Source organism: Salvia splendens, chromosome 20 (genome assembly GCF_004379255.2).
Source record: "Salvia splendens isolate huo1 chromosome 20, SspV2, whole genome shotgun sequence".
NCBI classification, from domain to species: domain Eukaryota; kingdom Viridiplantae; phylum Streptophyta; class Magnoliopsida; order Lamiales; family Lamiaceae; genus Salvia; species Salvia splendens.
The window spans coordinates 16984673-17000758 of record NC_056051.1 but is presented as its reverse complement, the minus strand read 5'-3'; the positions used below and the strand labels follow the sequence as shown (position 1 = coordinate 17000758).

Genomic DNA, 16086 nt, shown 5'->3' with positions numbered 1-16086 from the left:
TTTCATATTAACCACAATAACCATAATTCTCCTAGAGCACATTTATCGAGAAGCATCATAATTCGAAATAATTTTATTAATTATTTCGTGATATACATTAAATTAGTACTTTAAAAAGTACGGGTGTTACAGGTCCTTAACCTATGGGGTTTTTTTGATTTTGGTCCAAAACATTATCTTTTGAATTATTCAGTCCCTCACATTTGAAATCGGACCACATTTAGTCCAAAATTGATGGAATAGTTAAAATGTGACGGAATGTGAGGGTCCATGTAATTTTAATCAATTTTGACCAGATTAAGATTTATAATTATGTTTTATTAAGGGCTAATATCTAATTAACCTAACCTAAAACTTAAAAATTTAAAATATAAAATAATTTAAAAAATAAAACATGAAAATAGATTAGGGCTCTTTCTCTTCACAATCGACGCAACGTCCTCCACACTTCACCTCCACACTTCGAACAGATTAGGGTTCCTTCTCTTCACAAAATTCGAATAGATTAGGGTTCTTTCTTCACATATATTCCAATCGACACTTGGAACCCTAGATTTTGCCGGCAATTCAAACCAGGTTCTCGCCGACGATATGAAGGTGTAGATCAGTCCATGCCATTGAAAGTCCAGTAGCAGCCAACAAGAATATATGCATAGAGTTGCAGATATTCTTGTCCTTCAAACACCAGGAAACGCAATTTTGGAGTGCAATTTATACCATTCTGGAGTACAACAAACACCAAGAAACGAAATTTGATAATGATTCCAGATTTGATTCACCATTGGAAACGAAATTTCATTACTTGACGATTCTTAGCGAAGCCCGATTCTTGCAATGGCAAAATTCGTATCGGAATCGGAGGTCACGTCCACTGCCACCCTCACCGGTCTCTCTGATGTGGTTCGAACGGTCCATGGTTGGGGAGTTGGGGTTACTTGATGTTCTTCCGAGAACTAAGGTTTCTCACGTTTATCTCCCTGCCTCAGACGAAGAAGATGATTGAAATAGAGAGAGAGAATTAAAATTAGTTTTATAAATGAAAAGCAATTTATTTTATTAATTTTGAACTATTTTATTTCAAAAAGAATAAAAAATTGAATTTTTATAAATCTTACGTTGACCCTCACATTCCGTCACATTCCGTCACATTTTAACTATTCCGTCAATTTTGGACTAAATATGGTCCGATTTCAAATGTGAGGGACCGAATAATTCAAAAGATAATGTTTTGGATCAAAATAAAAAAACATCATATATTAAGGACGATTTTGGGACTTTAGTCTTTTTAATATAATTCCTTGCATATAATTTCTGTTATACATTTCAACTAACTAAAATTTATTTACAACATTTTCAATGCTAAAACGACTCTGTTTCTTGTATATACAGGGGCACTCTTCCAGGCCAGATCTCTTGAGCAAATATATACCCAGTGGAAAAAACTTAATATTTCTTCGGTAATTCGTTCATTTCGCTACGTTTAATCGGAAGATCGCAATCTGTTATCCCTAATGCATATGAAATGTAATCTATTGTACGTCCAATTTGATCAGAGAGAGGGAAATAGGCGAATTTTCGAAATTGGGATTTCTGATGCAGATTGAGCTGAACTGAATTGAACTGAGGGGATAAAACGGTCACTGGAGATGTCAGGCGGCGCGCAGGGAGACCTTGTGGCGCGGGCATTCGATTCGATGCTCAGAGAATGTTCTAACAATAAATACAATGCTCTTCAATCCGCCATTCAGACGTATTTGGGTGTGTTCTTATCTCTAACTTATCTAAATTATGCCTCTTTTGCTCAGCATTTGGGGCTGTACCTGTATGAGATAAATATACATGGAGTGTTTCTTGTTTAGTTTATGTTTTTTTTTCTGTGTTTGTTTGGTTTGCTACACTTGATTGAGATTCATAGAGTAGTTATGTTTGATGCTTGATTCTCTAGGAAGTGGTGGTGTGGAATGCATGTTTTGTGTTTGTGAATGTGAGCTACTTCATTGTAAAAGGTTGAGAGGGAAATAGATGCTCCATTATTCACTTGTGAAAAAACAAGTACTGTTATAGTGAAAGTAGTACATGTGGCTACTTATCCTCCTTAACTGTTTTCCATCTTTCACTCATGTATTTTCTGTTTTTATGATGTTAATATGCCTTGAATCGTTTGCCGCTAGCCGAACAGGGTCTGTGTGCCTATTATATAGAAGTAGGGCGCATAACTCTGAAATCCGAAAAACAAACTGAATACAATATGTTCTCTATTTTCTGCCCGTGGGTGTAGTCAACACAACGTTGGTGAACCACGTAAATTCTGTGTCTCTTTACGTTTCTGTTTGTCTCGATTAGCTCTATTCTGTCACAACATAGATATTTCATATGTTTATGTTTTTCCTTGGCTACTTTATTTCTGCACGCGGGAATGCGTTCCTTTTTTAGTCGTTTACTGTACTTTTTATTGGGAGTTGAAATCTCTCAAACTAATATATGTTCTTCATTGTCCTTTGATCATCCAGACAGTGGAAAGGATTTCAATCAGCAGTCAAATATTGGTGAGACTAAGCAAGATTCAGCTGCAGCTCCAAAGCAAAGGTGTTCTAGCGACAGTGAGATTTAGGTTTTGGTACTCTTGCAAATAATGTTATGAAAATATCATCTTTTTCTAACTGCATTTGCTAAATAACTGGCTTGGACGTTGACCTTGGAGGACCTAGGTATCCAATTTACTGAAATGGGAAGCAAGAATAAAGGACTTTTAGAGGAGAAAATCAAGTTTGAAACGTGCATCGATATACATCTGAAGTTACTGTTATTATACTAACCTTAGGGAAGATATGCAGGTCCGTGAGAGTTTATTATATACTCGTTTATGTACATAGATATGCCAGAGTACATATCGGTTATGTGAAGCTTAAAATATACACTTCCATGAGTAGGGAACTTAATTGAAGTCTTATGCCTTCAGAACATCAGTGTTGTAAAATGTATATCAAGTTATGCATACATCAAACGATGAGTTAATGTTATGGTGGTTGACATATCATTGGTTTTCATCATGGTGGATCACAGTTTGTCCTCATACATCCCCTATACCTTATGTCAGTACTATGTTTGGTTGTTGTCTGAAATTTGGTCTGGAGAGAAAGAATTTAGAGTAAAAGTAATGCTTGTTTGATATACAACAAATTATGCGTTGTAGGAGAGAGAATTTCAAGGGGAAGTATAGATGTGTTTTGAGAAGTCAATATTTTAGCCTTTTTTTGGAGAAAAATAGATACCTAAGTTGTTTTTGAAAAATAATTGTTTTACCCGCAAATAAGCACATTTCCAAAATCTGATTCCATACTGAAGGGTGGGATTTATTTTGGCTGTACACAACCAAAAATAGCTCTAATTGTGGCTGTTGATCATAAGAACCACTAGTAGTTTCTTTGTCCACCTTTGTAAAAACGGTTAATATCTCTTATCTACTGCAACCCTGGTTCTTTATCTATGTCCTATGTAGTTTCAATTTGTACAATACTTTTTTTCAGTGGCTCATTTGAACCTGACTCTGGAGTTGAAAGAAATGAGGGAGCTGAATCGGCTGCTAATGTCGAACCCACAAGCAGCAGTAGGTCAACCACAGCAATGTCTGATGTTGCTGGTCATATGCAAGGACAAGCATATGCTGATCTTCTTCTGGATCCCCTTAAGCTTGCCTTTGAAACGAAGAATACTAAATTGGTGGAACTTGCATTGGATTGCTTTCATGTACGTGCTCCATTTTGTTCATAGTTGTTAGTTTATACCTTATAGAAGCTCTATAAGGGCTAGGATGTTCACAATTTAATACGTGCCAACATGAAAGTTGATATTGATATTTCGTGTTGTATGGTTTATCGCATTGCACCTCCAGGGCATGTCGATTTAGGATTTTACATTTATAAAAAATCAATACAAATAATATTGATCTCTTATCGCTGATTGCATATCATGTTTAATATCCCTTCCACTGTAAAGTATCTAGGATTTTTCATGAATAAAAAATGTTATGGATCTAATGCAATTTGTTAAGTTTCTTCTCATATCTCTTTTTTTTAAATGCAGAAACTAGTTGTGTTCAATCATCTAGAAGGTGATCCTGGTCTTGATGGTGATAATAATTCAAAATTATTGTGTGACATCCTCAACATGGTTTGCGGCTGTGTAGATGATTCGACACCTGACAAGTACATGTTTTGACACATTAAGAATGAACTTTCTGGGCATTTGACATTTGCCAAGTATAACCCTGAGAAAATAAAATGCAGCGTCACTCTTCAAGTAATGAAAGTGCTTCTTAGTGCTATAGCATCCACGAAGGTTCGAGGTATTTCACTTTATGGTCTCAATTATTGTTCAATTGTCCTAACATGAGTATAATTTTTCTATGATACCCCATGTCCCCAAACATGTGTAAACATACAGTTCAGACTTATCTCAAGAAAATCTAAATTGAATTTCTTAACTAAGACTTTTTTGCCCGTTTGATTATATGCTGTAATATTTTGATCTATTCTTATGCAGTCCATGGTTGGCCGTTGCTGGGAGTCATCAAAGTTTGCTTTAATATTGCTATTACTAGGTACCTTTAATATTATTTCTAGATTTATACGACTTATACATCATCTAGTGCTAATACAATCTGGCATGATTAGCAAGAGTCCTATAAACGAAGCAACAGCGAGGGCATCACTGACACAAATGCTCAGCATAATTTTTAGACAAATGGAAAATGATGTGGTATGAAATATATTCACATATACATATTCTTTTGCATATTGAAAACATAAATAGAGTGATTATACATGAAGAAACATGCACATCCTTTTAATATAGGTATCTCCGGAATCTCTTAAAACCAATGATGCTCAAATGGAGGACTCAGAAGTGTCGCTTAGTGATCATGATGATCCAAAATTGACTTCAAATAACATTATATCCATGAAACAATTAGATAGTACATCCATTGCGTCTGGAGAAGAAATTCTGAGTCTTGTTGGTGGCACTGACATAAAGGTATATCACATAAATTGACATGTTTACTTCTTTCTTGTGCAGTTTGAAGTTATGTTTGTACATTTTCTTTCCTAAGATTCTTTAAGATTTGAGTTTTAAAATCGCTATCTGCAGTTTGAGTTAAAACTCCTCTCTATATAGGGTCTAGAGGCTGTCCTGCAGAAGGTTGTGGATCTTGAAGATGATAGTAAACTTGAAAGGTACAGTCACAATAAAGATTTGCATAAGTGGGATACAAATTCCTTTTCATGCTCTACACGCAATTCCTTAGTTTAATTGATATTTATCTTCTTCCTTAAAACTGCTAATTTCTTTCAGAGGAACGGGTCAAAAGAGCATGACTGTTGCACAAAATGATGCTTTACTTCTTTTCCGTACTCTCTGTAAGGTTTGTCATCTGGATGGAACCCTCTTACATTTTATTTACCCCTAAGTTTTCTCTCTACATATTTTGAATTAATCTAGCAATTTCTTTACAGATGGCTATGAAGGAGGGTAATGATGAAGTTACTACCAAGAATCGTATTCTCTCTCTTGAACTTTTACAGGTTAAACTTTCTCTTCCACCATTCTCTACCCCAATCCCAAAAACAATAATAGGTGTTAATTAGGCTTTTGTCGGTGCAACAGAGCATAAACATGTTATGCAATAGTTGGTAAGGCAGTTGTTTTGTTCTTTGATAATTCTGTTACAGATAATGGAGGAGATATTTGCACCTTATCATGATGATGTTCCATTGTTAACTGAATTATATTAATGAAACATAGTTTATGTGGATTTACAGGGTATATTGGGTGATTGTGGTGTTTCAATTACAAAGAATTCTCAGTTTATTGATTCATTAAGAGGTCACCTTTCATTTGCATTATTGCGGGCATCGGTTTCCCAATCTCCTGTCTTATTTCAGGTATGCTATGGTAGTGCTTTGATACCCTTAACTTATTGCGTTAAAATTCTAATAATTTTGTTTCATGTCTTGCTAGAATGCAGTGGGGATTTTCGCAGTTATTTTGTTGCAATTTAGGGAAAGTCTCAAGGTCAAACAAAATTCACAAACATTGTTCATCTTGTCTTATACTCCTTCCGTCCCACAATAATTGTCGCACTTCATTTTTACCATAAATGGTAAGTAGGTCCCACATTCCACTAACTCACTTCACTCACATTTTATTATAAAACTAATATAAAAAAGTGGGTCCCACATTCCACTAACTTTTCCAACCAACTTTTCTTTACATTTCTTAAAATCCGTGCCCACAATAAGAGTGACAATTATTGTGGGACGGAGGGAGTAACAAACGAAATACTTCGTTTCACCTGCCCTCTCAACCTGAACATATTAATTCTCTTACAGGCTGAAATTGGAGTTTTCTTTCCCATAATTGTTCTAAAAGTTTTGGATGGCTCAGATCTTAACCAAAAGCTAGTTGTACTGCGGTATGTTGTCGTCTTTCGAAACTAATATTGGAATATAGGCATAAAGTGCACCATCAGCTCGCTCGAGTTCTTGCTCTGCTACCTTGTGTCAATAACAGCTCATGTTGGCTTTTAATTATCGTTAATAATAATTGGCAGGACCATGGAGAAAATATGCAAGGATCCGCAGATGCTTGTTGAACTCTTTGTAAATTACGATTGCGACAATGTAGCACCAAACCTATTTGAAAAGATGGTATATTTTTTGGGATATAAGTTTATTAGTTCACTCAGTATGACTTCATCATCATGCGATCTCTTTCTCATCTAGGTAGCCAATTTATCCAAAATTGCTCAAGGTACTCAAAATGTGGATCCAAAGTTATCTACCGCATCCCAGACAGTATTGATTAAAACTTCATCTCTTCAGGTCTAACTCTATCATTGCCTGCCCTTTCAAGATCTTATCATTATGAGAACTAACTTTGACGTTGTCGTTTATATTCACCTATACGCATGTTTTGTTGCTCCAGGGTCTTGTGAATATTCTCAAATCTCTAGTAATTTGGGAGAAAGGGCACAGAAAATCTGATGATCAGAATGAGGACAACAAATCAAATGAAGGTTTGGCTAGAAGATTGGATGGATCAAAAGGTACAGAAGAATCACTTAGCAATTTTGAGGGTTTAAGGGTTTATAAGTCCACTGTTGAAGCTTCTGTCTCTGAGGTATGTACATTTGCTAGTTCATTAAATAGGGGTAATTTTGCCTAAATACAAGAACTTTCACTCAAATTTGGTTTTGGGCCTGAATCAAAATTTTGCATCCGTATACACAAATTTTCAATTGTTCCGATTTTTAGAACTGTCAAGTGTCAATTTCCAGCGAATTGTTTAAGGTATGTCGTAGACCTTTTGGAGGCAGCTAAAAATCACGTGAAAAATTGAGTGTGTATTTGGTGGCAAAATTTGTATCATGTGCAAAATAATCATTTGGTGAAAGTTTGTGTATTTAGGCGCAATCACGTCTATTATATATATATCACTTGATGTGCAGTCCATTGCTAAACTATATAGCCATTTATTTTTTTTTATTTTTTTTGAGTAATATGTTCTATCTATTTGGAGGACTTATACTTTCGATATGCACAGTTCAATAAACAACCAGCGAAGGGCATAGAGCACTTAATATCCAGTCAGGTAGTGGAGAGGAATCCAGCTTCAGTTGTCCAGTTTCTTCGGCATACTCCTGATTTAGACAAGGTAGATATGATTCTTTGCGTTTGCATATTTTCTCTTAAAGTTCTTTTAACTTATAGAATCTAATTTTTTCAGGCTATGATTGGGGACTACTTAGGTCAGGATGAGGAATTCCCTAATTCTGTTCTGCATGCTTATGTGGAATCTATCAACTTTTCTGGAATGAAACTTGACGTTGCAATACATGAATTCCTAAAAGGTTTTGAACTTCCAGGTGAAGCACACATGATTGATAGGATAATGGAGACATTTGCAGCACGGTAAGCATTATTTGTTGTAGCACCACTTTCATACCAAGCATCCTGTGTTCAGGGTAAAACTGAGAATGAAAAGACATGTATGTCACATAATTATAAAATATTATGATGCCAACAGAAAATTTGTTTATTCTTTTATGAGAGATATTTCTTTTTTCTGCAGCTACTGTGCCGACAATCCTGGTCCATTCAAGACTGCAGACACAGCATATGTGCTTGCTTATGCAATTATTTTGCTTCAAGCTGACGCTCACTATTTAACGGGGTGGCCAAAACTGTCCAGAAGTGATTTTATACACATGAATGCCAGTAGTGCTGAAGAACCTGCTCCTCAAGCACTATTGGAGGATATATATGATAACATTGTTAAAGAAGAATTAGTAATGAAAGATTATTCAGTCGACTGTTTGAAAAACAGTAAGCATAAATTAGAACTAAATGGGAGACGCGGCCTTCTCAGTGTTCTCAATCTGGCCTTTCCTAGAAGGATTTCCTCAGCGGACGCCAAGCCCGAGAAGGAGGCGGTTCTTAATCAGATACAGGCTGTAATTAAGGACCAAGGCGACAAAAAGGGGGTCTTCTACACATCAGACAGAATTGAGATTTTACATCCAATGGTTGAAGTTGTAGGATGGCCATTACTAGCTACCTTTTCTGTCGTCATGGGCGAACCAGACAACTCAATGAGGATTAGTATTTGTATGGAAGGATTCAAAGAAGGTATACTTATAACATACGTCCTTGGGATGGACACCATTCGCTATGCATTTTTGACGTTGTTACTGAGGTAATTCTTGATTCTAGTCAACTTGACTTCTCAAGCGTTGCCTATTAATTACCAACTTATTTTCATTTTATCACCCGAAGCGATCTTAGGATTCCTGGCTTTCTTATCAGCTTGAAAATTAACAACATAAATGGCAAAAGTAATCATCTAAGTTTTTTTCTTTGGTGAACTTTTTTTGAGTTTCAACTCATACACACACCAACAGATGCACTGAAGGTGACTCGAACCCCCATCCTATTGGTTGGAGGGGAATAGTCGTCTTACCAACTAAGTTGTGATTGGTTACTTGTTTATACATTCATGTTTTGTAAACAAATTCTTGACTTGTTTATTAATCTCTGACGTAGCTTAATGAATGGAAATGTTTTGCTTGGAGGTATTCGATTTGAGGAAAGGGTTTTTAATGATCAAATCCATCAATACAATTCCAAATATAGCTTAACATTTGATACTATTAAAAGAGGCATGTTAAAGTAGCTGTACACCTAGAGATTTATAGTAATAGATTTATAGTAATAGCTTATAGTAATTTCTGGTATGCTTTGGCCGTTACAAAAAATTTGTAGTAATAGCTTATAAATGAACTGCAGGTATAATTTCTTACATGCTCCTAGAGATATGCGTGGAAAAAATATAGAAGCTCTACGGACCCTTCTTGATCTGTGTGATACCCATATGTATGCCCTTCAAGACTCTTGGTTAGCCATTCTCGAATGTGTTTCACGTCTTGAATATGTCATTTCATGGCCTGCTATGACTGCGACTATCGTGCAAGGAGAAAATCAAAACTCTAGAGATGCTATTCTTCAATCTCTGAGAGAGCTCTCAGGAAAAGCAGTGGAACAAGTGTTCTCGAATAGCGTCAAACTGCCCAGTGAATCAGTGGTTGAGTTTTTTACCACTTTGTGTAATATATCAGCCGAGGAATTAAAACAGTCACCAGCTCGTACTTTTAGCTTGCAGAAGATTGTTGAAATTAGCTATTCCAATATGACTCGCATACACGTGGTAATTTGATCATACCTTACAAAGCAATGTTCTTTTACACTGATTTTGTTGAATGGTCGTTTGTCATATATTTATTCCTCATTTCTCATGAGGACGTGAGAACACCGCACCTGAACGTATAACTGCACTAAAAAATAGGCTGAAAATGCAATGACTTTATATGTTCAATGCAATGTTCTTGCGTTCTCACAAATACGTAGTTTTCACGAATATATATCTATATATATATATAACCAAAACACGAAGGTCATTTTTAGAGACCACTTAGGTCATTGTTAGACAGTTTTTTGGTTCATTCTAGCAAGGATGGCCTAAAATGTTCTAACAATGACCACCGTATTTTTTAAGTCCATATTTTATAGAATGACTTAAAAAAGAACTAACAGTGACCTCCGTGTTACCTAAAAATGGCAGTTCTGCTGTTTGTCATTAAGATGCATATTTGTTTTAATCATGGTCCTATTATATACAGTTTTACACACATACATTTTCTTGCAATCTGGGACGATTATGGTCCTAATTGCTCAATTTTCAGGTTTGGGCTAGAATATGGTCCATCTTGGCACAACATTTCATCTTTGCCGGGAGTCATGCTGATGAAAAAGTTGCAATATATGCAATAGATTCTCTACAACGACTCGGAATGAAATATTTGGAGCATCCTGAGCTTGCGCACTTCACTTTCCAGAAAGGAATTCTAAAACCATTCGTTGTGCTCTTGCAAAGCAGCAAAAGTGAATCCATAAGAAGGCTCATATTAAATGGCATCGTTCAAGTATGTTTGCCTTGTATTATCTGATCCTTTTCAAATTTTATTGCTGCTTTTTTTGATATCGATGTATTCGAGTTGAATTAAACAGATCATAAGATCTAAAGCTGGAATTTTGAAGTCCGGATGGCATAGCATTTTCATGATTTTTACTATTGCTGCCAACGATGGCCTGGAACCCATAATCGAAAGTGCATTCGAGAATGTCGAACAAGGTTTAAAACCGAACGTTCTCTCTTTTCTGAAATTCGTCATGATTTTTAGAAATATTTCTGTCTAACAAAGGGTGCTGCAGTTATACTGGAGCACTTCGATCAGGTTATTGTCGAATGTTTCATGGATTTCCTGAACTGCCTGATTGGATTTGCCAACAATAAGAGTTCTGTCGAAGTCAGCTTGAAGGCTATTGCTCTCCTCCGTATATCTGAGAATCGTCTTTCAGAGGTGTGGCTTCAAATACTAACTAATAGGAATGGTATTGTGGGTTTTTATTTAAATTTGTTATTTTTATCAAACTATCTGCTAATACATCTAGGAATTATTTCTTTCTTGTTTTCAGGGCCTTGTACCCGTCGGTTCTCTGAAATCCGTAGAAGGCTCAGTTGACAAAACCTCCAAATTGGCCGAGCATTATTGGTTCCCCATGCTGATCCGTCTTTCTAAGCTCGTATCTGATCCAAGATCAGAGGTCAGTAATGGTGCACTCGAGGTTTTATTCGATTTGCTGAACGAGAGAGGAAGCAAATTCTCATCATCATTTTGGGAGAATGTTTTCCAAGAAATCCTTTTCCCAATTTTCGACCATGTGAGACATGCTGGAAAAGAGAATCTTATATCTTCCGAGGAAGAGTGGCTTCGTGAAAGTACTATTCACGCTCTTCAGTTGCTGTGCGACCTTTTCAACAGTTTTTACAAGGTAAATCAAGTTGTCTGAGACATATCGTTATGACTGTCACGATTACGACTATGTAATTAAACTTTTCTTGAAAATTCGTTTACTTTAAATTTATGTTTACTGAAATTACTGCTGCTACTGAATGTTGCTAGAAAAATTTGTGTACTTGAACTACTGCTACAACTACTAATATGAAATTGTACTACAATAAAATTAATGTGTTTGAAGATGGAGTCATGATAGTTGTTCTTTTGATGCAGGACGTGTGTTTTATGCTGCCCCAACTGCTCAGTTTACTGTTAGATTGTGCAAAAAAACCCGATCAATCTGTGGTGTCCATGGCTTTGGGTGCATTGGTTCATCTGATTGAAGTTGGAGGGTACCAGTTCACCTCCGACCACTGGGTTACTTTGTTGAGATGTTTGAAGTATACTCTCTCTCCCCAACACACAAATGAGTACAATTTCATTCCTAGTTTTGTTGTTAAATTTACTGATTGATTCTGAGCAGAGATGCTGTATATACATCTCAACCACGAGAACTCCACGATTTGAGTTTCGAGAATGGGAAGCATCGCAAAGTATCGGGAGACTTGGGCAGTGGTACCCCTGTATCTGGAGACATATTGTCTAACAATCATGATGCTATCCACACTAACGGTGCGGTGGGGACAGCTAACGGTGATGAGAATGTACTTAAACAAAATCAAGAAACGATGCATGCGGTAGATATGGAGGGATCTCAAGGTTAGTGGTGCAGTAATATTTTATAAAGAATTATATCAGTAACTACTACCAGATGAAAACCAGTAAAAAGTGACTTGTCGTTTCTGTAGGCTTGCTATCACAATCTGCTAGAGCTACGGAAACTGATGGTGGATCCCTTCAGCATAGCCAAACATTTGGGCAAAAGATTATGGGGAATATGAGGGACAACCTGTTTATGAGAAGTTTTACGTCGACACCAAAGAACTTTTCATTGGATGCAGAGCTGGCATCTTCTCCATCCAAGGTTTGTTTTTCCAATTCACGTTTATTATAAGTAAATTAGTAATCGTTCTTGATTACATCGTGAGCTATTTTGGGAAAAATTGTGGCACGTAAAAGATGGTACATGATATTTTCTTAGCTAATGGATCCCTGCCTTCGATTGTTGAAAAATCGACCCTTATAATTTGGGTGTAGTTTCCTGATGCAAACAAGGAAGCTAATGCCAAAGACATGGAGGAAAGTCTGATTTTGGGAACCATTAGGAGTAAATGTGTGACGCAGCTGTTACTTCTAGGTTCTATTGATAGTATTCAGGTTCTATCTCTTTCGTGCATTTATGATTATTTGTTTTTCGGTAGATCTTGTTTCTGTTACTTGCCTTGATTTCATGTCGTTCCCCAAACTTGCTAATGTACGATCGTGTATGATGGGCACATAACTGTCACCTCCTGCTAATATCATTGGCACCATGCACTTTTTCGACTTTCAGAAGAACTACTGGAACAAGCTGAGTGCAGATGCAAAAATCATGATAATGGAGATCTTGTTCTCGATCCTTGAGTTTTCCGCTACCTACAACTCATATACCAATCTCAGATTGCGAATGCAACAGATTCCTACGGAAAGGTTGGCTAAAACGAGCACTTGACTAGGAAACTTAGAATTTGGTGTGTTTTCACACGGTTACTCTCCTATGAAGTGATTTTTTTGAAATGTGGAAACCCTCCCCTGGACAGGCCTCCGTTAAATCTTCTCCGCCAAGAGTTGGCTGCAACTTGCATCTATCTGCATATCCTGCAAAAGACAATAGCAGCAGTCGAAGTTGAAGACGAACAAGCGGCCAAAGAAGAGAAGCCTGAAGGCATAGCTGAAGAAAAGCTGGTCTCTTTCTGCAAACAGGTATTAAGAGAAGCATCCGATTTTCAACCTAGCACGGAAGAGACGGCAAATACGGAAATCCATCAAATTCTAGAACTGCGTGCTCCTATAATCGCGAAGGTACATTATATCCTTAATTGTGAAGGGAAAATTATAATCTCGTTTGATGCAATTTAATCCTTGTTCGATTTCTAAGCTTAATATTGTGGTTTTCAGGTAGTGAAAGCTATGACTGTGATGAACCCCCAGATGTTCAAGGATCACCTCAGAGATTTCTATCCTTACATTACGAAACTCGTATGCTCTGAACAGGTATGCTCCCTTTCTGCAAACTCTATTTTACATAAATCAATCGGACTTTTAAGATGTAATGTTTTAATAGCTTATAAGTTGTCAAAATGTTTGGATTATTAAGCTTAGAAGCTAGAAAGAGAACATTGAATTAAGAGATAGAAGATCCCAGGTTGAGATAGTAGAATATATATTGGACACAATAAACCATAGAAAGGTTATTTTTATAAACATACCATTGCTTTTAAGATGAGATTGATGGAACATATTTTTGTGGGAGCTTGTAAGTTGTTGGAACTTTTTGTACTACCCAAGAGCTGATAGATTGTTTTGAAGAGATTAGATCAAATGAAATATCGTGAGGTTGAATATCACCACTTCTTCCTAGCTCTAGTTCGTTGCATAGGGCTCGTTTTAAAAAGTTATGCAAGAACTAGGTTTGATCGATGAATGGCCGTTGTGGGTTTCTTCTCGTGCACATGAAAATTTTTGCCATAATTCTAACACGATTCCTTTTGCAGATGGAGGTTCGCAGTGCGGTTGCAGATCTTTTTAACACGCAACTCAGCATGATGTTGCTGGTCGGAGAGCAATTGTAAATTCAAATGCGACTACAGCCGTTCTTTCTTCCCGCGCCCGCGCCATACTTTGGCGGTTTGCTTTATTTATATCTCATTGTAAAAAAATTATATTATTTTTTTGTAAAATTTACTTCATTTTATACGTGCGTCAGGCCATATGCAGAATCATACCAGTAAGATTAATTAAGTGGTCATGTAGGTTCGGAAATTTGATTTTTGATGTATAGGATATATGATATTTCGATACATTTATACTCTGCATTATTGTAAAGAATTTTCTTGAATTCAAAATTTTAACGAGTTTGTCGAGTTTTGTAGCAAAAAAATGACAACAAATAGGCAAAATAAGCTAAGTGTTCAGAATCGTTGAATTTATGGAATATAGAAGATTAAAGAACCAATAATATTCAATTATGCATGTTTTAGTTTGTACTATTATTTCTTTAGAATGATATTGTTAGTATCGTTGTCAATGTGAACTAATATTGATGGATTCCACGTTTTGAAAGTAAATTACTCTTGTTATTTTAATTAAATTGTCATGGAAAAAAAAGTACACTTGTTATTTTAATTAAATTATTCTTGTGTTATTAAACTAAGTAAGCATGTAAATAGTAGAGTTGAGTATTTTAAAATACTCCCTCCGTCCCATAAAATATGGACAATGAATATGACACAAGAATTATGACAAAATTGGTAAAGTATATCCACAAGAATTAAGATAAAATTAGTAAACTAAGAGAGATGATGAGAATGATAGTTAAAATAGTGTTAGTGGTAGTGTGACTTATTAAATTGATATAACTTTTTAAAAATAGAATGCATATATTTTTATGGGACGAAGAGGGTAAAATTTAAAATGCAAGTAAGAAATGGTAAACTATGACTCCTAATAACATACAGAGGAAGTACTATTTTTTAACTATACTCAATAACAAAAAATTCGATCTTTCTACAAAATGATAATTATTAAAAATATTTAGTTAAATATTTATAAAATTATTTTCAATGATATTGACCAAGAAATTGAAGAATTGACATTTGGTGTATAAAGAAAATTTTGATGATCACAATTTATTTTTAAATACGCGTAGCCGTTGTTTTCGTGTTTAAACACGCGATGCGTTTTTCCCAATGTCAGGAATTAAACAACTACGAAAGTAGAGAAAATGTTTTTGGTTTTGAAATCTAACTTGAAGATTTTAACTATGAGAAGGATTTTAGGCCATCCACGTCCGTGTCTCAATATCGTCTCATCCCTTCATTATTCATGGGTCTCATTGCACTTTTCACCCTATCTTTTAACTAACAGACAGCACATGCATCCCTCCATCTCTTAACCATCTCATCAATTAACTATTCATTCAATTTCATTTTTTATTTTTATTTCCAACAATTTCAATTAATACTTCATTGAAATATTAAATTAATACTAATAATTCATAAAATCAATAAAAACCACGAAAATTACAACATCCGAATATACGAAAAATACATAATTGAAATCCTAATATTACAATTTATTGAAATCCGCATAATCATGGAAAGTGATGTGGTGATCGTCTAACGGTTGCCAAATTTTTCCCAAATGTGCTCCATTAGATCCTCCTGGAGTTGGGCGTGGGCCATAGAATCACGTGTCCTTTCCCGAACAGATATTCGCTCTTGCAAAGAAGGATGCACTCTACTGCAAGGCGGACTACTTGCGGAAGAGCTTCTCGCTGTTTCAGGGTTGAACCAATTTCCCGCATTACGTCCTTCGTCGGCGACAATCATGTTGTGCAAGATTATGCATGTATAAATGATGTTGACCATATTCTCCATAAACCACGTACGGGCCGGAGATTTGATAATGTTGAATCGAGCTTGTATATCCCCGAACGCTCTCTCCACATCCTTGCAAGCAGCCTCTTGCTTCTG

At 36.0% G+C, this 16086-nt stretch overlaps 1 protein-coding gene across 7 annotated transcripts; it reads left to right on the top strand.

Moving 5' to 3' along the window:
• The first annotated feature begins 1337 nt into the window (after positions 1 to 1337).
• On the top strand, positions 1338 to 14193 carry LOC121782406 (brefeldin A-inhibited guanine nucleotide-exchange protein 5-like). Of its 7 annotated transcripts, none has more exons than XM_042180232.1 (34): positions 1338 to 1457; positions 1554 to 1758; positions 2511 to 2586; positions 3528 to 3747; positions 4084 to 4205; positions 4287 to 4345; positions 4543 to 4600; positions 4674 to 4758; positions 4855 to 5034; positions 5176 to 5234; positions 5353 to 5422; positions 5514 to 5582; positions 5820 to 5942; positions 6019 to 6072; positions 6390 to 6472; positions 6611 to 6707; positions 6783 to 6881; positions 6985 to 7179; positions 7603 to 7713; positions 7786 to 7970; positions 8131 to 8754; positions 9345 to 9762; positions 10298 to 10537; positions 10623 to 10746; positions 10827 to 10975; positions 11091 to 11447; positions 11687 to 11853; positions 11937 to 12172; positions 12262 to 12437; positions 12611 to 12730; positions 12906 to 13042; positions 13153 to 13414; positions 13511 to 13606; positions 14107 to 14193. In XM_042180232.1, the coding sequence occupies exons 2-34, from the start codon at positions 1647 to 1649 to the stop codon at positions 14182 to 14184; spliced, it is 5241 nt and encodes a 1746-aa protein (XP_042036166.1). In that variant the 5' UTR covers positions 1338 to 1457; positions 1554 to 1646; the 3' UTR covers positions 14185 to 14193. The 7 variants fall into 7 exon arrangements, with proteins under 7 accessions (XP_042036166.1, XP_042036167.1, XP_042036168.1 ...); XM_042180233.1 differs by having other exon boundaries at positions 1358 to 1457; positions 1600 to 1758; XM_042180236.1 differs by lacking the exon at positions 1338 to 1457 and adding an exon at positions 2709 to 2834 and having other exon boundaries at positions 1701 to 1758.
• Positions 14194 to 16086: the final 1893 nt, after the last annotated feature.

What these genes read in the sequence shown, in the direction of transcription:
- LOC121782406 (XM_042180232.1), top strand. Translation starts at nt 1,647, where the DNA reads ATGTCAGGCGGCGCGCAGGGAGACCTTGTGGCGCGGGCATTCGATTCG. An exon ending in CGCCATTCAGACGTATTTGG is followed by an intron (nt 1,759 to 2,510) that starts GTGTGTTCTTAT and finishes TTGATCATCCAG; the next exon opens with ACAGTGGAAAGGATTTCAAT. An exon ending in GTTCTATTGATAGTATTCAG is followed by an intron (nt 12,731 to 12,905) that starts GTTCTATCTCTT and finishes TTCGACTTTCAG; the next exon opens with AAGAACTACTGGAACAAGCT.